Here is a 21,125-nt window from a genome sequence, read left to right as displayed (position 1 = left end):
ATGAATTCATGTGATGATTCATTTTGGCATTGGGGATTTCGTACTCGTCATCGTATCTGCTTGTCGAAGTATTGATAATAGAGGTTGGCTTGTCAGGATGTCAGCATGGTTATCTGTCACCCCAAAACACGCCGCTACAGAAAGAATGGAAGGTTAAGGGGTTTACAGGCAATTTAAGGCGATGGTAAGCAAAAGTATTACTTGCAACAGTCACAGTTATCAATGGCTTCTTGGGTCTTTGTTTCTTGATGTTGGTACCGTTGTGTTCCTAAAGACACTGCACGTTCCTTTTGACACAAGTAGGCCGGGATTCCATAGACGCGAATTTCACATGCGAATTTCGCATACCGAATTTCGGTACGCAAATTTCGCATGCGAAGAAAAAGAGCATACGTCCATAGATACGATGTTTCCCTATTTGGCGCACTGAAAATGATGCAGACCAATACACGGTCACCAGCACGGTTGGCCTAGTGGTAAGGCGTCCGCCCCGTGATCGGGAGGTCGTGGGTTCGAACCCCGGCCGGGTCATACCTGAGACTTTAAAATTGGCAATCTAGTGGCTGCTCCGCCAGACGTCTGGCATTATGGGGTTAGTGCTTGGACTGGTTGGTCCGGTGTCAGAATAATGTGACTGGGTGAGACATGAAGCCTGTGCTGCGACTTCTGTCTTGTGTGTGGCGCACGATATAATTATGTCAAAGCAGCACCGCCCTGATATGGCCCTTCGTGGTCGGCTGGGCGTTAAGCTAACAAACAAACAAACAAACAAAATACACGGTCAAGGCCTAGTTACAGAACTTCGCGTGCGAAGTTCCTTTTTTTCGCTACCCGGTGCGGAAGAAATATCCGCTATCGGAATTCGCATTGCGGTGGTTCCGAAATTCGCAGCGATGGATGGATGGATGGATGGATGGATGCACTAAATGCCGGAAAGAAAGGTCCGAATTTTTTACTAGCGTTGCGAAGTTCGCATGCGAAATTCGCATGCAAAATTCGCGTCTATGGAATCCCGGGCTCACTAGGTATTTATTGCCCGTTTGCGGTTTGCTTTAAACACTGTTTTTCAGAAATATCTCGCCAGCAATTCACATTTTGACATGTGAGTGAGAACAAAATATGTTCCCCAAAAGTATACCTAATTAAATTGTGTGTGTGTGGGGGGGGGGCAGTGTGTGTGTGTGTGTGTGTGTGTATATATGTGTGTGTGTGTGTGTGTGTGTGTGTGTGTGTGTGTGTGTGTGTGTGTGTGTGTGTGTCCGTCAGTCTACCCGGCCGGGTACTCTGTACCGTTGTTTTCTTTCGTTTCTTGCCTGTATCTGTAATTGATGTGTAACTCTGTTTACCAATATATATATATGTTCTTCAATTTCAATTTGCCAGTTCACCACATCAGCAGGCCTAAGACTAAGTGTGACACAACCGTCGAACGCTGAAGAAGAAGAAATTTTCTAATTATGTTTTGGTGTCTCTACTACTATCAAACATTTAGAAGCTCCTTTAAGCGACATGAGCAGGTCAGGTCACGGTAAAGTACGAGCATCTCAACGCTGAGATCAGCGGCCTTCTTTTTCACAGATAACATAGACTTGTTATGACATACACAATCCACAGATAACATAGACTTGTTATGACATACACAATTCAAAGTCCAACGTGTTAACTAACCTTGTAGCTGTCCGCCTTTTTCCTTGTCTGGGTTTCATTGGTGAACGTGAAAAGCGGTCAAACCCTTTTTCTTGGGGAAAGAAAGTGTCCTGACATTTGAAATTGTAGCTTGTGCATGTGAAACTTCAATTTTCTGGACAAGAAAAAAACAAGACACACACGCACTTTCATTTCTTGTGTGTTTTAACATAAAAAGGTGGGTTGGTGTACATCGCTTGAGCTGCTCTGCGATCAGAATATTTTCAAGGTAAGAAAAAGTATGCGTTTAAACACAAAGCGAGAGATTGTGCCGGCTATAGTCGTATCGCTTTCGTGGCATAATTACACCCCCGGTATAGGGGTGTGTATAGGATTCGGTCGATGTGTTGTTTGTTTGTTTGTTTGTTTTTTGTGTGTTTGTGTTCGCATATAGATCTCAAGAATGAACGGACCGATCGTCACCAAACTTGGTGAACAGGTTCTATACATTCCTGAGACGGTCCTTACAAAAATTGGGACCAGTCAAACACACGGTTAGGGAGTTATTGGTGGATTAAGATTCTACAAGGACATATAGAGGGACATATTAATGGTCAAAGGGAAATAACCTTCTCAGTTGGTGGCAGTGAGAATGGTAAGGACGGGGGTGTTTTTCCTACCTCGGAGGAATTTCTTGTTGTATCAGAATCTGGAAATCAGAGCTTTTTGCTGGAGAAAAAGCGAGCGAGTCCGGATGGGTGATGATTAGTCTTCTTCCTCGTCAGTGTAATTAAAAAGTATTTGACTCTTTCATTAATTTACATACTGATTAGTATTGAGTGCGATCTGACTTCATTGTGTGTTCCCTATTAACCCTAAAGCCTCCAGAACTATTTTCGTCTGATGTTGTTTCAGAAGTTTTGAATGGAAACTTCGCCTCAGTAAGGAACGCAAATAGAGATAGATAGATACATAGATAGATATGTATATATGGATGGATGGATGGATGGATGGATGGATAGAAAAAATAATGGTCGTGTTCGCAATAGAGTCAAGAATGAGTCCTAATGGGAGTCGGAGTGGACCAGTGGTGTCTGTGTGCACATGGTTGGGAGTGTCGTGTTTGTTCTGAAAGATGACCTGTCCTTGTAAACCAGGCTGTGCATTACAACAGATCCATCCGCTGTCTAAACAAAGAAAGAGAAGTACATTGCACTACACGTAGTGGCCTACTGCCTGGGTTCAAAGTCTTTCTCCATGACCTAAACAACACTGGGTCTGTCTGGCGGTTTTTGACTCACATGCGAAGCAAAAGTGAGTCTATGTACTCACCCGAGTCGTCCGTCCGTCCGTCCGTCCGTCCGGACGTCCGGACGTCCGGAAAACTTTAACGTTGGATATTTCTTGGACACTATTCAGTCTATCAGTACCAAATTTGGCAAGATGGTGTATGATGACAAGGCCCCAAAAAACATACATAGCATCTTGACCTTGCTTCAAGGTCAAGGTCGCAGGGGCCATAAATGTTGCCTAAAAACCAGCTATTTTTCACATTTTTCCCATTTTCTCTGAAGTTTTTGAGATTGAATACCTCACCTACATATGATATATAGGGCAAAGTAAGCCCCATCTTTTGATACCAGTTTGGTTTACCTTGCTTCAAGGTCAAGGTCACAGGAGCTCTTCAAAGTTGGATTGTATACATATTTTGAAGTGACCTTGACCCTGAACTATGGAAGATAACTGTTTCAAACTTAAAAATTATGTGGGGCACATGTTATGCTTTCATCATGAGACACATTTGGTCACATATGATCAAGGTCAAGGTCACTTTGACCCTTATGAAATGTGACCAAAATAAGGTAGTGAACCACTAAAAGTGACCATATCTCATGGTAGAAAGAGCCAATAAGCACCATTGTACTTCCTATGTCTTGAATTAACAGCTTTGTGTTGCATGACCTTGGATGACCTTGACCTTGGGTCAAGGTCACATGTATTTTGGTAGGAAAAATGTGTAAAGCAGTTCTTAGTGTATGATGTCATTGCTAGGTTTAGTTACCCTAAAGGTCGAGGTCAAGCATGTGAGTCGTATGGGCTTTGCCCTTCTTGTTGTTTTATCATGTCCCTTTAACCTATCAATTTGGCCATACGAGAATGAGATATAATATACATACATGTGTCTCTGACTGTCGCTCTCTCAGTCTCTCTGTCTCTTGAAAAATAAAGTTCCATCATCTGTCTCTGTCTCTGTCTGTCTCTGTCTGTCTGTCTCTGTATGTCTCTGTCTCTGTCTCTGTCTCTCTCTTTCTCTCTCTCTCTCTCTCTCTCTCTCTCTTTCTCTCTCTCTCTCACACACACACACACACTTTGGCGATTCGTGAATCGGGGGGGGGGGGGGGGGGCTGGGGGATCTCTCTTTTTCTCTCTCTCTCTCTCTCTCTCTCTCTCTCTCTCTCTCTCTCTCTCTCTCTCTCTCTCTCTCTCTCTCTCTCTCTCTCTCTCTCTCTCTCTCTCTCTCTCTCTCTCTCTTATTCATGTCCTCTCACTCGCTGTCTCCCCATCGCGTCGGGCGGGTTCGAAATTCCTCTAAAATCGCCCGCCTGGCGAGTTCAAATTTCGCTGAAGCACAAAGTTGTTAGGCAACGTAGTCAATCGGAACGGCCGGCGAACAAATATCTCTGCGGGCGATCTCAAAATCTGTCACTTCTCTACTGCCCACTCTTCCCGCCCCCCCCTTCCCCCACTTTCAGAAGGACTCAGGACTACCACCAATCAAGGCCAGACACATTGGCTAGACAGCTACCCCCCTCCGCCTCACTTGACCGTGTCATCACCCCACGAGCCGCTGGCGATTGCATCAGCAGTTAAAATAGTTAAACCCCCCTTCGTCCCCCCTCTTTGCGCTATTCACTTCACCCCCTCTCTATATCTTATCCTGCGCTCACCAATCCTTCAGAGACTTTCACATGTTGTATAACAGTTTCCTCTCAGATAAAAACTCAGTCATTGACCCCGAGTAAGAAGGTCAGTGTCTCGACAGGCAGCTGTGTTCAGATTGCAAGTACCGGTCATTGACCCAGGTCTCAAGGCCAACCAGCTTTTACAATGCATCTGCCTTTGATCTGACTGCCCATCCAGAGCAAACATATTCCCCCTAGCCCTCTGTATTTTTCCTTTGATGTGCCTGCGATGTACCACTGATCCAGTTTCTTGGAAATGTATAATTATGTCATTGACTGCAGGGATACTCATTGAGACCATTTTCCAAAATATGTTAACACCAGCTTTGCTGACCAACTTAGTACAAGTAGTGACAGTACTACTGCTGTCAATTATTTCCCTTCAACTAAGGAAGTAAAAAAAAAACCAACCCGATCCACTATATGTGATAAAGAAGAAAAGACAGACCTTCAACAATAGGACAAGGGATGCAACTCTGCTGAATCAAAAGCATAAAGATCACCTGTGAACAATTCTAGGATCAGGAAATCTGAACATCTGTTTGTTTTCATTAGGAAATAGAAATGAAATATAATGCTTTTGATTATTTATGACTTAAGCTGTGGTAAATTTGGCTGGTATGCAACTTTTATACTTCTGCTTGATCTAACAGACATAAAGAAAAAGAAACAAAACAAGAAAGCAACTTAGAATTTTTTTTGTAGTCAGCTTTTTATACTTGATTTTACACAACAAAAAACATAATTTAAATTAAAAAAAATGCTGATTTACTCTTTTGTAGTGTGTGTTTATGTGGTAAGTAGAGTTCCATAGTAAATTACTTTGTAAATTGTGTGGTAGGGGGTACATAAAGGGGGTAACTTTTAGTGAGGTTTAGTGTGTGATTGTGTGACAGGGTGTGGATGTGGTTTTGATTTCTTGTTTCTTTGTGGCGGCTTTTATTTTAAATTCTTTATAAAAACAAGGTTAATTATCATTATATTAAAACATAGCACTTTAGTCATCAAGTTTTGTGTGTGTTTGTGGTAGTTATTAGTAGTGCAAATCCACATGTATGCATTCTAAGTATGAATGTACGTCTTTTGTGTATGTGGTTAGCACGCGACGAGCCGCTGGGGCGGTTGTAAGAAATCCCGGCAGGTTGGGGGCCGGTTGGGATTTTGGGGGGCCGGTTCAATTTTGGTAGCAAAAAAAGTTAAGGTACACCCCTGCGGTATAACCCAGCCCTCTTTTCTGCATTTTTGAGTCACTTGAGAAAAAGTGACTCTATGTAATCGGTCAGTGTTAGTCTGTCCGGCCGGCCGTCCGTAGACACCACCTTAACGTTGGACTTTTCTCGGAAACTATCAAAGCGATCGGGCTCATATTTTGTTTAGTCGTGACCTCCAATGACCTCTACACTTTAACGATGGTTTCGTTGACCTTTGACCTTTTTCAAGGTCACAGGTCAGCGTCAAAGGAAAAATTAGACATTTTATATCTTTTCTCGGAAACTATCAAAGCGATCGGGCTCATATTTTGTTTAGTCGTGACCTCCAATGACCTCTACACTTTAACGATGGTTTCGTTGACCTTTGACCTTTTTCAAGGTCACAGGTCAGCGTCAAAGGAAAAATTAGACATTTTATATCTTTGACAAAGTTCATCGGATGTGATTGAAACTTTGTAGGATTATTCTTTACATCAAAGTATTTACATCTGTAGCCTTTTACGAACGTTATCAGAAAAACAAGGGAGATAACTAGCCTTTTCTGTTCGGCAACACACAACTTAACGTTGGGCTTTTCTCGGAAACTATAAAAGTGACCGGGCTCAAATTTTATGTGAACGTGACTCATTGTGTTGTGAATAGCAATTTCTTCCTGTCCATCTGATGCCTCATATAATATTCAGAACTGCGAAAGTGACTCGATCGAGCGTTTGCTCTTCTTGTTCTGTTCAGCCGGGTGTTACCTACATACGTGTCTTTACCCCATGGCTCCCCAAAGTGCGCGTCCTGAAGCCGAAATCACGCACTAGAAATTCATGGAGCATGTCCTTTCATGATGTTTCAGTAACCAAAAGCAACACTAAATCTTCACCACCACCACAACAACCACCACTACCCCCCCAGCAACAACAAGCTCACCACCACCAGCAGCACTAACACAACCACCACCATGACGAGTCGTGTGGTATCAGGGGAGACGGACAAGTCAGTGATGCAGAGGTACATGACGCTGCCCCAGAGTTCCGACGCGGTGATGGTGGAGTACTTTTGGATTGACGGCACAGGGGAGGGCGTCCGATCCAAGGGAAGGACCTTGAGCACGGAGCCCAAGAAACCTGAAGGTACGCTGAAGTTCTCTCTGTAACCTGCCCCTCTCTCGCTCCTTCTTTCCTTCGCGGTTTTTATCTTAGGTCGTTGTGCTATAGACGCTCAGCTATTTCTGCCAGACGCCAACTTTAAAAAAAGAAAAGAAAAAAAGTAAGTTTTTTTTTTACAAAAAACCGAAATTTGTGTGACTCACCATCCGTCTAGGCACTAACCATCCACGATTCGTCTAGACGATAAGCTTTTTCAGCTTTTTTGTAATATTTTTTTTTATAGATATATCACAACTTTTTTTTTTTTTTTTTTTTTTTACAAAACACAATATTTGTGACTTACGTGAGCAATCAGAAAAGTCTTAGTAATGAGCAGTGTTATCCGTGCATGGACAAAAACAAATTAGCGTTGAGGTTTTCCCCGGATGTTATTAAAGCTATTCCTTTGAAACGTTACACACTGCTAGGTTTTTGATGTCAGATCTTCAGTTCTGAGGCAAGTATCGCTGACCTTCGTCAAAATTCCAAGGTCACAGAGGGGTGGAGTGTGGATCAAAATATGGAACATTATCCATTGTTCAAAGATTTATGAAGCTAGATCTTTGAAACTTCATACACTGTCATTCATGACACTAGCTTGGTAGACCGTAGTCAACTGTCCATGTCACGGCGGGGTCATTTTATGGTAACAAGAGTGTGTCATTTTCTTCAATTATTTCTTTTAAAGCTACAGCTTGCAAACTTGACAATACTCCCATGCTTTGATGACCTTCAGCCATGACCCAAGTCTGGTTGACCCTCATCACATTGTATGGTCACAGTGGGGTCAAATTGAGGTCAAAAATGAAAACAACGTCATTTTCTTGAACGTTTTTGATGCTAGATCTTCGAAAGTTCACATGCTTCCAGCGTTTGATAATCTCTAGAAATGACCAAAGCCTGGTTTATTATCTTCAGTTATCAAGGTCACGATGGGGTTAAGTTCAAGTCAAAAAGTAAGAATTTATTAAACCCTGGAATCGTACGTTTGTCAAGTTTCAAAGACCTAACATAGAAATGAAAAAAAAGATGGTTTTTGAGTCACTTGAGAAAAAGTGACTATGTAATCGGTCAGTGTTAGTCTGTCCGGCCGGCCGGCCGTCCGGCCGGCCGGCCGGCCGTCCGTAGACACCACCTTAACGTTGGACTTTTCTCGGAAACTATCAAAGCGATCGGGCTCATATTTTGTTTAGTCGTGACCTCCAATGACCTCTACACTTTAACGATGGTTTCGTTGACCTTTGACCTTTTTCAAGGTCACAGGTCAGCGTCAAAGGAAAAATTAGACATTACTTTTCTCGGAAACTATCAAAGCGATCGGGCTCATATTTTGTTTAGTCGTGACCTCCAATGACCTCTACACTTTAACGATGGTTTCGTTGACCTTTGACCTTTTTCAAGGTCACAGGTCAGCGTCAAAGGAAAAATTAGACATTTTATATCTTTGACAAAGTTCATCGGATGTGATTGAAACTTTGTAGGATTATTCTTTACATCAAAGTATTTACATCTGTAGCCTTTTACGAACGTTATCAGAAAAACAAGGGAGATAACTAGCCTTTTCTGTTCGGCAACACACAACTTAACGTTGGGCTTTTCTCGGAAACTATAAAAGTGACCGGGCTCAAATTTTATGTGAACGTGACTCATTGTGTTGTGAATAGCAATTTCTTCCTGTCCATCTGATGCCTCATATAATATTCAGAACTGCGAAAGTGACTCGATCGAGCGTTTGCTCTTCTTGTTTTTCCTGACAGGGCCACATTTTTCATTTGAAGTGAGATCACTCATAAAAACTGTGTTTTTTTGTGTGGGAAGATAATTATAGTCAGATACCAAACTGGTTGTTAATTTCCACTCTAGAGTGAACCATGTATAGTGCATCGTGCGGTGAATGCTCGCACGGAGTCGCGCATGACTTCACATCTGACTGGTGGGGCATCGCCTGTCACGCTTCGACTGGTGCAATTATTGTAGAGTTATGAAAAGATCACCTGCTGGCAAACGATCGTGAACGCACGCATACATACGTACACTGTCCTAAATAAACAGATAAACAGCACACATAAACAGACACAGACACACGCTAATACAGACACACAGACACACAGACAGACAGACACACACACAAACATACACGCACACACAAATACACACACACACATACACACACGCACGCATACACACACCCATACACACACGCATACAAACACACACACACACACACACACACACACACACACACACACACACACACACACACAATCATACAAGGAATTCTGAAAACGTACACGTACCTCTTTTTTTTAAGACTCCCATTTGCTTCAGATCATGAGGTCATAAATGTTAAGTTGGGCGGGGATGTAGCTCAGTCGGTAGCGCGCTGGATTTGTATCCAGTTGGCCGCTGTCAGCGTGAGTTCGTCCCCACGTTCGGCAAAAGATTTATTTCTCAGAGTCAACTTTGTGTGCAGACTCTCCTCGGTGTCCGAACACCCCCGTGTGTACACGCAAGCACAAGACCAAGTGCGCACGAAAAAGATCCTGTAATCCATGTCAGAGTTCTGTGGGTTATAGAAACACGAAAATACCCAGCATGCTTCCTCCGAAAGCGGCGTATGGCTGCCTAAATGGCGGGGTAAAAAACGGTCATACACGTAAAATTCCACTCGTGCAAAAAAAACACGAGTGTACGTGGGAGTTTCAGCCCACGAACGCAGAATAAGAAAAGAAGAAATGTTAAGTTGAAAGGACTGTAGATTGATCTCTTCGTCCCCGTCTTCTGTAAGCTGGCATTCTGGCACTTTCTCTTGTTTTTCTCCTCTCTTTCCCCCTTCGTTTTCCTCCTTAAACTAGGTAGATGAACAAGTTCGCCTGCACTAGAATCATGATGATAATCATCACTTCCATCATTTGCATTCCTTATAAGTGTGATTTCAGCGAGCCGTTTTATTGCCGGGCACATCCATATCCTTCTGGATGAAACAGCAAAATGATAATATGTCACGGATAATATATTGTAAATATTCCTGTGTTAAAGAACTTTTCCGGTTACCTGCTGGGCCTTTTATGCCTTCGTCCAAACTTGTTTAAAACTGAACTTAAAGGCAAAGTCCTGAACTTAAAGGCAAAGTCTTGAACTTAAAGGCAAAGTCCGTGCAAACCATTCAGGTAACCTTCTTCTCCCCTTCTTCTTCGTTCATGGGCTGAAACTCCCACGTTCACTCATGTTTTTGCACGAATGGGTTTTTACGTGTATGACCGTTTATTCCCCCGCCATTCAGGCAGCCACTGACACGGCGCTTTCGGGGGAAGCACGCTCGGTATTTTCGTGCTTCTGTAACCCGCCGAACTCTGACATGGATTACAGGATCTTCTCCGTGCGCACTTGATCCTGTGCCTGCGTGGATCTTGTGCCCCCTACGAAGGGGGATAAGGCACTTGCAGGTCTGCACATGAGTTGACCTGGGAAATCGGAAAAATTGTCCCCCTTAACCCACCAGGCTCCCGCGGCCGGGATTTGAACTCACGACCTTCCGATTAGGTGGCCGATGTCTTATCCACTAAGCCACTGCGCCCGTCATTCGGGTTACCAATTTAGATCTGCCCAAGCTTCGACATGGGCTGCGAACATCATCCCTCCACTTGGTCACATACCAAAGATGAACATCATCCCTCCACTTGGTCACATACCAAAGATGAACATCATCCCTCCACTTGGTCACATACCAAAGATGAACATCATCCCTCCACTTGGTCACATACCAAAGATGAACATCATCCCTCCACTTGGTCACATGCCAAAGATGAACATCATCCCTCCACTTGGTCACATGCCAAAGATGAACATCATCCCTCCACTTGGTCACATGCCAAAGATGAACATCATCCCTCCACTTGGTCACATACCAAAGATGAACATCATCCCTCCACTTGGTCACATGCCAAAGATGAACATCATCCCTCCACTTGGTCACATGCCAAAGATGAACATCATCCCTCCACTTGGTCACATGCCAAAGATGAACATCATCCCTCCACTTGGTCACATACCAAAGATGAACATCATCCCTCCACTTGGTCACATACCAAAGATGAACATCATCCCTCCACTTGGTCACATGCCAAAGATGAACATCATCCCTCCACTTGGTCACATGCCAAAGATGAACATCATCCCTCCACTTGGTCACATGCCAAAGATGAACATCATCCCTCCACTTGGTCACATGCCAAAGATGAACATCATCCCTCCACTTGGTCACATACCAAAGATGAACATCATCCCTCCACTTGGTCACATACCAAAGATGAACATCATCCCTCCACTTGGTCACATGCCAAAGATGAACATCATCCCTCCACTTGGTCACATACCAAAGATGAACATCATCCCTCCACTTGGTCACATACCAAAGATGAACAGCCTGGGTGTTTCCGGTGTAGAGTCGGACATTATTTACAGTTAGTTCCGCTGATTGATGAATGCTAGTGTCAGTAAAAAAAAAATCATTTATGAAAATAAAATAAATACGAACAATTGAAGAAAAATGCCCACCCCGCACCAAAAAGAGTTATACAGTTGATTTGTGTTATGTGTCTAAGTGTGTGTGTGTGTGTGTGTGTGGGGGGGGGGGTCTTGTTTGACGTTAACGCTTCGACAAATCTGAGATGAATGGCCGAATAGTTTATACGGGAAGGACTAGGCCTTAAACTGCATCGGGTAAATAACCTTCACTGCGGACACGTATGATTCATAATATTGTAATGTAAGTGCGTCACACACATCTTTATCCGGTTTTCTGCTGGGCATTTGGCCTTCGACCAAACTGATGTTATTAACTGAACTATTAACGGCATCGGTGAACTTATCTTCACTCCAGAAGAATGCACAATACCGGGTGCTGCTGTAATGCTAGCGATCAGAAGCGAAAGCATAGCCCCCCCCCCAAAAAAAAAATTCAATGTTTCCATTTCTCCGACCGATCCTATTTTTTTTCCTCCGGTCCCTAGAACTTATTATCACCTTTCCACCAGGGGTGAGACTTTTCCGCGAATCCGCGGATTTCCGCGGACACAACTTAGGAATTCCGCTGGGGTAATCTATTTTTCCGCGTTCCATTTCATCACAGCTAGTATCTATAACTTGTTGACTGAATGATATGGAGAGAAGTGAAGATGGAACAGAACACTGGAGGCTTCAGAGTTAAATTGTGCTGACTGAAAACTCCTGATAACTAATAGTCATTTTGAGCTCCAATGCATTGGGGCGTCATTTGGATCATATTACTGTATTGCCAGTATTGGATTATGGATACATGGTTCATTACTTTAGTATGCACCATTACAATGTTACCATTGTTGTGTGAAAGTGTGTTTTTTGTTTGGTTGGGATTTTTTTTTTTGGGGGGGGGGGGGGAGAGTGGAGAGAATGTTTTTTTTTACCTGATCCAAACGAGTTGAATTTTAGTCTCAGAATGCACCAGACATTCTGTAGTGAACAATAAACAGCGTTATAAATGTTTGAGAACATGAAGCACAGACAACGATGTGGTGTTTCAGACTGTCCAGTACCGTGTTGAACTTTGACGGGTCAACACCGAAAATAACTTTGGTAGACAGACAACACAAATAATAACGTAATGCTTCAGAACTTTGAACACAGTAACGACGTTACGTTTCAAACATTCTGCACAATAAACAGCGTCATGGCAGAGAACATAAAGCTCAGATACCGATGTGGTGTTTCAGATTGTCCGGTGTGGAACTTTGACGGGTCCAGCACATACCAGTCTGAGGGGACCAACTCGGACATGTACCTGGTGCCCGTGGCTCTCTTCAGAGATCCCTTCAGGCTGGGCAACAACAAGCTGGTGCTGTGTGAGGTCCTCAAGTACAACAAGGTGCCCGCAGGTAAGAAGGGGTGTTCTGAGAATTGTGTATGTGTGTGTGGGGGGGGAGGGGCGTTGTATGTGTGTGTGTGTGCTAGGGCGGGGGGGGGGGGGGGGGCAACAAGCTGCTACTCTGTGAGGTGCTCAAGTACAAGGTGCCCGCAGGTAAACAAAGGGGGGGGGAGTTGTATGTGTGTGTGTGTGGGGGGGGGTAAAGGGGGAGGGGAACAAGCTGCTGCTGTGTGCGGTGCACAAGTACAAGGTGCCCGCAGGTAAGTCGAGGGGGGTAGGGGGTAGTTGTATGTGTGTGTGTGTGGGGGGGGGGGGGGTAAAGGGGGAGGGGAACAACAAGCTGCTACCCTGAGGTCCTTAAGTACAAGGTGCCCACGGGTGAGCAAGGGGGGTTAATGTGTGTGTCAGGGGGGGGGGGGGGCAACAACAAGCTGCTGCACTGTGAGGTCCTCGAGTACAACAAAGTGCCCGCAAGTAAACAAGGGGGGCGGGGAGGTGTGTGTTAGTGTGTGTAAGGAGGGCGGGGAGGTGTGTGTTAGTGTGTGTAAGGGGGGCGGGGAGGTGTGTGTTAGTGTGTGTAAGGGGGGCGGGGAGGTGTGTGTTAGTGTGTGTAAGGGGGGCGGGGAGGTGTGTGTTAGTGTGTGTAAGGGGGGCGGGGAGGTGTGTGTTAGTGTGTGTAAGGGGGGCGGGGAGGTGTGTGTTAGTGTGTGTAAGGGGGGCGGGGAGGTGTGTGTTAGTGTGTGTAAGGGGGGCGGGGAGGTGTGTGTTAGTGTGTGTAAGGGGGGCGGGGAGGTGTGTGTTAGTGTGTGTAAGGGGATCGGGGAGGTGTGTGTTAGTGTGTGTAAGGGGGGCGGGGAGGTGTGTGTTAGTGTGCGTAAGGGGGGCGGGGAGGTGTGTGTTAGTGTGTGTAAGGGGGGCGGGGAGGTATGTGTTAGTGTGTGTAAGGGGGACGGGGAGGTGTGTGTTAGTGTGTGTAAGGGGGGCGGGGAGGTGCATGTGTGTTAGTGTGTGTAAGGGGGGGGCGGGGAGGTGTGTGATTGTGTGTGTAAGGGGGGCGGGGAGGTGTGTGTTAGTGTGTGTAAGGGGGCGGGGGGTGAACAACAACAAGCTGTTGCTGTGAGGTCCTCAAGTGAGTTGCTCGCAGGTAGGCGGGGGGGGGGGGGGGGGGGGGGGAGTTGTGTGTGCCTGTGTCAGTGCGTGCGTGAGGGCGCGCGCGTGTGTGTAAGCCTGCGAGTTGTTACTGTGAGGGGGAGAAAGAGTGAGAGTTAATAGTAGCACAGAACGTTGTGAGAATATGTCATGACATAGGCTACAGCTTTTTAACCGTCTAGCAGAAGCAGGCTCTTGGCTTTTTACAAATTATGCTAATGACGAGATTGGGCGATGTAATGCTTCTTTCACATCAAACTGAAATGTACTCGTAATGTCAGGTCAGATCAAATCATCTCGTCTGTGATGCGGGGAAGGGGGGGGGGGGGGGGGGACGGGAATGCCGTCACGCGAGGAGCACGTGTCCCACGCCTACGTAACACATGCTCAGTTAATGTACAAAGTTCGTTGGCACGCGGATACACGCATGCGCGTACTGACACGCATGCACGACCACTGCAAAGCATGCGCGCGTGCACACACACATATATATATATATATACACACACACACAAACATTAACACGCACACAGAAACACAAACACACACACACACACACACACACACACACACACACACTCACACTCACACACACACAAACGGACAGTTTAACAAGTCGCGTAAGGCGAAATTACTACATTTAGTCAAGCTGTCAAACTCACGGGATGAAACTGAACGCACTGTATTTTTTTCACCAAGACAGTACAGCTTCGTCAATCCCCGCAAGAAGGAAATCGCTCACCTCCCACGTGCAAAACGCAGTGATATGCACACGCCAGAATAGCGCGGTAGGCGTATTGTGCTAAGCAGGAAAGCGCGCTTTTCTGTATTCGTGTTAACTTTCTGAGCTTGTATTCAATACAACCTATCATATCTATATGTTTTTGGAATCAGGAAACGATAAAGAATAAGATGAAATCTTTTTTGGATCGATTTCTTAAATTTTAATCGTAAGACTAATTAATCTATTTTCGTTAATTGTGATCACATTTTAAGAGTGAACATGACATATGTATATAGTTTTAGATTCAGAATGTCATGAAGAATACGATGCAATCAATTTTAAATCTGTTTGCAAAAAATCGATTTTAATGACAACTTTAATGAGCAAACTCATTAATTAATTTGTATGCCTCCAAGCTGAAATGCTATACCAAAGTCCGGGCGTCGTCGAAGATTACTTGACCAAAATTTCAACCAATTTGGTTTAAAAATGAGAGCGTGACAGTGCCGCCTCAACTTTCACGAAAAGCCGGATATGACGTCATCAAAGACATTTATCAAAAAAAACAAAAAAAAACGTCTGGGGATATCATACCCAGGAACTCCCATGTAAAATTTCATGAAGATCGGTCTAGTAGTTTTCTCTAAATCGCTCTACACACACACACACACACACACACACACACACACATACACCACACCCTCGTCTCGATTCCCCTCTCTACGTTAAAACATTTAGTCAAAACTTGACTAAATATAAAAACAGTGTTGATGTTTCGCAACATGTAAATTAACAGCCAGCGTGCCGCCTTGAGCCAGTTTAGCGCAATGCACTCGTACGATTCACTGTTGCATACAGACGCACTGAACCAGTGTTTGTTTTATTGCTTTGAATAAAAGAGCGTAACCCACCATTTCTAAAATGTGCTTTGCACTTTGTGACACGGAAGGAATATATTATAACATTATTTACCTGAATATATTGAAAACAGAAGCACAAAACGTCATTACCCTAGTTCTCTGTTCCTTATTCACGCGTTCACAAATCTGACATTTAAACCTGTCAAACTACTTTTTTTAATTTTTGTTATTGGCACGATAGCGTCAAGCTGTATAAATAAGGGGTCATGATGATGACGACTTAGCCTTCAGGGTTTGCAAATGTTTTTTTTAATTTTTTTAATTTTTTTTATTTCTATTGCGAGTCTTTATTGCTCACTGTTGGCATTTTTCATTTTAAGTTTGTCATCTTTTGAATTAGATGCCAGCAGTGTTTTAAAGTACTTTGTGAATAGGCTGTATTTTATTTTCAGCAAACACACGGTCCCACGCGAACAGTCATTTGTCCGTGGTAGTTTAAAGGCACAGTAAGCCTCCCGTAAACCATCACAGAGCTCCCCGAGCGTCTAAATACAGTACAAGCATACTTCCATTTGAACGCTCACCGAACGGGAACATCCTGGCTGCTTTCTGTCGAGCGTGAGACATTTTCAAAGAATTTATTTTCGTAGACTTGTTCCGTTAACAACAACGGCGCCTCGTTTTTGCGCTAGACCTAACTTTTAAAATCTAAATAATAAATTGACAGCTTGTTACACAAACATTCTTTAATCATAAAAGAATTCGTTTTTCATCAAGACAAGATCAGAACAATTCGAAGTTGTGAAAGTTTAAAAAAAGAAAAGCCCGGAAGCAGGGTCACGCAAGGGTCGTATAGCAGACGACGGCCCGGTTTATCAGTGCAAATCGCCGTTCCTCTCAACAGTCAAAAGCCATCGCTAGAGTTCTTGTGAACCACAGCCGTTGTTTCGTGCATAAAAAAACGTGCTATTGTAGATAAGCTCACGTCGAGTCGCATTCAAATGACTAACTATGACGACTGCATTGTGAAAAGGGAAAACTGGATCACACGGGTTCACGATAAACCACGCAAAAATAAATTCTTTGAAAATTGTTCGCTCTTTACGGAGGGCACCTAGGATGTTCTCAATTGGTGAGTGTTTAAATGAAATGGTGTTTGTACTGTGTGTAAAAGCCTGACCGTATCTGTGATGGTTTACGGGAGGCTTACTCTGCCTTTAAATGAAGGATACGGCTTCTAACTCCGTATGCAGTTTTGCCTATGAAATTCATAATAGATTACAATGCAATGCAACACAATACAATGCAATGCAGTGCAATACAATACCACACCCCACCCCACCACACCTCACCCCACCCCACCAAACCACGCAAATTAATACAATACAATACAATACAATACAAGAAAATTGGTTGATTAAAATCAACATGGCCGAAGCAATGTTTTCATAAAAGAACGGTATTGTACGGGCACGTGTTGAATTTGGGTTACATGTGTTGCAGAGTATTTGAACATCCGTAGGCATAAAAACATGCAAAGCAGAGTGATAGGTCCCTGTTGTGAATATAGTCAAGTGGATAAATTGATTACTTATGTTTCACACTAGTTTTGCTGTTACAGCAGTCCCTCTCATGAACGGACACCCTTGGGCCAGTGCAAACCTGTCCGTACATTGCAGGTGGCCGGTCACGGAGAGCGCCCCCCCCCCCCCCCCCCCCATTACACACACTTAGGCACACTGACGGACTGAGTGCGTCTTTGCTACTGGTGAACGAGCTCTACTTGTCCTAAAACAATAAGGTCAAACTACTACAACTTATAACTGAAAGGAAAAAAACTGTCCTGTAAAAATGACGTTAAATCAACGGTGTCAGAAAAAGAGAGATAAAAGAAATCCTCAAATTCCTGAGGATACAGGCACCCCATAAAGTAATGAAAATGAAAATGAAAATGAAAATGAAAGCAGCCACGAACATACTCACAGAGGCACACATGCTTGTACAGATACTTTGCAAAAATATGAATTGAAAACCTGCATATGTGGTAATTTCTTTCTTTGTGTGTGTGGTTTCATTGAATACTTCAGGCAGTGACTTTTCCCTGTCATGTTGTCTCTTTCGTCTCTCTTACCCCTCGCTTACCCACCCCCACCCCCTTACCCTCCACTCCCTTTACCCAGCCCCGACAGCACAAATTTCTAATCTGCAAGGCAGAGTACAAATTTTCTAAAAGACTACTCCTCTTCAATTATATCCAGAGATCTTCCAGCTGTCTCCACCATAAGCCAAGTGGTCGAGTCTTATACCCCCTTTCCACACAACCGTTCTAGGTCCCGTTCCCGTACCGACCAAGGAACGGTGCGGGCACGGGATGGATCGGGACAGAACCGCAATGAACGTAACTGATCGTCAACGGAACTGCTTTGAACGGTAGGGTCGGTAGGGACGGCTGAGTTTGGGCTGCATGTTCAAATTTTTAGCCGTTCAGAATGAACAGTAATGGAACCTCAACCCATCGGTAACTACTAACGGAACGCTTGGATCGTTAAAGGAACTTTAAACAACGGTAACGCAACGGTAGCGCTCTCACACACTGAGTTGTCATACCCGCATTCCACACATCCGTTCTAGGTCCCGTTCCCTTACCGACCAAGGACGGCTGCCACAATGGTCAGACGCTGCTGAAAGATGCCCCAAAACGGCCGTTTGCGCAGCGTTCCATTGTTGTGGCAGCAGTCCTTGGTTGGTACGGGAACGGGACAAAGAACGGTTGTGTGGAATAAGGGTATAACCTTTGACACCGACAAACTGAAGAATGAACAGATCTATGAGGTAACAGTCTCAATGGTCCAGGCTCAGGAAACAAAGAATATATATTGCCTGAGGCGATTGTAGCTTCCCTTCTTCGTGTCCGATAGACGACAATAAATAGTAGAGCATAGTGCAATTTCATGTTGGCATCTTCTCCACTGAAAGCTATAACCCAAAGACTGAAGACCAAAGTGCTTTCCCCACTTCTGACCCGAATCACCCCCCTCCTGCTGGGTACACGCGCACTCAAGTTAACCTCTGCTTTGACCTGTGTGCCAGGAGTCGGATGAGAGAGAGAGAGAGAGAGAGAGAGAGAGAGAGAGAGAGAGAGAGAGAGAGAGAGAGAGCGAGAGCGAGAGATACACACACACACATAGACAGAGACAGACTCATAGAGACTCAGAGGGAGACACAGACAAAGACATACAGAGAGAGAGAGAGAGAGAGAGAGAGAGAGAGAGAGAGAGAGAGAGAGAGAGAGAGAGAGAGAGAGAGGAGAGAGAGAGAGAGAGAGAGAGAGAGAGAGAGAGAGAGAGAGAGAGAGAAAAACCTGTAACTGATCTCGTGAGAACGGTAGCAAACGAGACATGTCACCTCTCCGAATGCATTCCAATAGATGACCGCTCCTGCGGCCATCAACAATACAATACAATACAATACAATACAAAGCAAAGCAATGCAATGCAATGCAATGCAATACAAAGCAATGCAATGCAATGCAATGCAATGCAATACAGGGATACAATACAACACAAGACCAAACAGAGTGACTCTTTGCAATCTGATGTGGGTGCTTCTTTCAGTTTCAAAATTCGTTCGCAAACTCGTTGCACTTCTTGGGATGTTAAAGTTAGGCGTGGTGATGTCAAGCTGAACTATGGATTCCGATTCCGGTCCACCTAAAACCAACAATAGAAGTTGGAAAAAAACAACAACACGATTTAAAATCCGAAACCAAGCCGTAGACGTCTAACGTTTCAAACTCAAGAATTCTCCATTCTCGTCATTTTGATATTATTGAGCAGTCACCGTACTGAGCTCAGTTCGTGTCAAATGAATTTGCCTTCTTTTGATTCTCTCATTGACGGGCGCAATGGCCTGGTGGAGAAGACGCCGGTTTCCCAAGCGTGAGGTCGTAGGTTCAAATCCCGGTGTAACACGAAATTTTTACTCCACGAAAAATTCACTCCGGAGTAAAAATTTCGTACGAAATTCTTACTCCGAGTAAATTTTTCGTGCAAGAAAAGAACTCCCCAAGGCACGAAAAAATTACTCCCTCCACGAAATTTTGACTCCCCATTTTTTGTGCTTCCAGTAAAAAATCTCGTACGCGAAAAATGGAATGCGGGCGAAGGGATAATGCCAATAATGTGATCTCGTACACACGAATGTCGCGCTACCCTCCCTCCACCCCTTCCACCACCTTAGTATAAATTCCGTACACCTGGCATGGGAAGTTAAATTGCTCTGTTAGGGTGAAGTAATTTATTCGTTTTTTTATTCGTCAGGGGAGTAACATTTGTGTACGAAATGTTTACTCGGAACTCACCTGTCGTGGGGAGTAATTTTCTCGTGTAATGGGGGAGTGCTTTTTTCGTAAAGGGAGTAACATTTTCGTACGAAATTTTTACTCCGGAGTAAAAATCTCGTGGGAGTAATTTTCTCGTGTTACACCGGCCGCGCCTGGTGGGTAAAGGATGAAGATTGTTGTGATCTCCCAGGTCAACTTTTGTGCAGACCTGCTAGTGGCTTATCCTCCTTCGTGTGTACACGCAAGCACAAGACCCATGCGCACTGAAAACATCCTGTAATCCATATCAGAGTTCGATGGGTTATAAAATACGATAATACCAAACGTGCATCCGCAGAAATCGGCATATGGCTGCCTAAAGGGCAGGGTAAAAACAGTCATACACGTAAAACCTGTGGGAGTGTCAGCCCATGAATGACCGAAGAAGAAGATTCTCTCATTAGTGTGCATGTCCTTCCACTACATAGATCATTAGGTAAACGTAACGTACTTGCGAATGTTTTGGTTTTGTCTGTTTGTTTGGTTTGTTTTGGTTTTGTCTATTTTGTCTCATATAGAATTATACGTTCCACAAACTAACATAGTTTTCTTCTCTTTTATATAAAAAAAACCCACCTTTTTCCTACACAATTTGTTTCTTTCTCCTTACTCAGAAACCAACAACCGCCACACGTGTGTGAAGGTGATGGAAAAGATCAAGTCCACCAAGCCCTGGTTCGGAATCGAGCAGGAGTACTCGTTAATGGATGGAGATGGCTACCCGCTAGGCTGGCCCAAAAATGGCTACCCGGGCCCACAAGGTAAGATTGGAGATTGATTGCGACTACTAAACTTTTTGTAGGTGCTAAGAACGAACATTGGTTAATGGACTAGCTAACTACATTCTAAGAATATATATTTTTAATGAACTTGCTCGTAAATTCTAAGAATGGAGATCGGCCATTGAACTAGCGGCTCGTAAATTCTAAGAATGGAGATCGGCCAATGAACTAGCTGGTTAATTCTAAGCCGAACACCGATTGGCTACTGAACTAGCTGGCAAATTCTGAGGACATAGATTGGTTAATGAACAAGCTAGTGAATTTTAAGAACCATAGAGATTGGTTAATGAGCTAACTGGTTAATTCAAAGGATGGAGGTTGGATACTTAACTAGCAGCTACATTCTAAGGACACTGATTGGTCAATGAACAAGCTGGTGAATTAAAAACAA

At 44.1% G+C, this 21,125-nt stretch overlaps 1 protein-coding gene across 4 annotated transcripts in view; it reads left to right on the top strand.

Moving 5' to 3' along the window:
* LOC138948601 (glutamine synthetase-like) overlaps positions 1-21,125 on the top strand; it is a 63,723-nt gene that overhangs the window by 31,840 nt on the left and 10,758 nt on the right. For 3 of the 4 annotated variants that reach the window (XM_070320160.1, XM_070320162.1, XM_070320159.1), the window contains exons 2-4: positions 6,645-6,921; positions 12,687-12,848; positions 20,567-20,713. In XM_070320160.1, coding sequence (XP_070176261.1) covers positions 6,750-6,921; positions 12,687-12,848; positions 20,567-20,713 — 481 coding nt within the window. In that variant the 5' untranslated portion in view covers positions 6,645-6,749. Of the gene's footprint in view, positions 1-1,755; positions 1,916-6,644; positions 6,922-12,686; positions 12,849-20,566; positions 20,714-21,125 lie in introns of those variants that run through there. The other variant, XM_070320161.1, reaches the window with a different exon arrangement.

Source organism: Littorina saxatilis, linkage group LG15, assembly GCF_037325665.1.
Source record: "Littorina saxatilis isolate snail1 linkage group LG15, US_GU_Lsax_2.0, whole genome shotgun sequence".
In the NCBI taxonomy this organism is placed as follows: Eukaryota; Metazoa; Mollusca; class Gastropoda; order Littorinimorpha; family Littorinidae; genus Littorina; species Littorina saxatilis.
The sequence above is the reverse complement of the archived record's forward strand: the minus strand, read 5'-3'. Positions and strand labels throughout refer to the sequence as shown.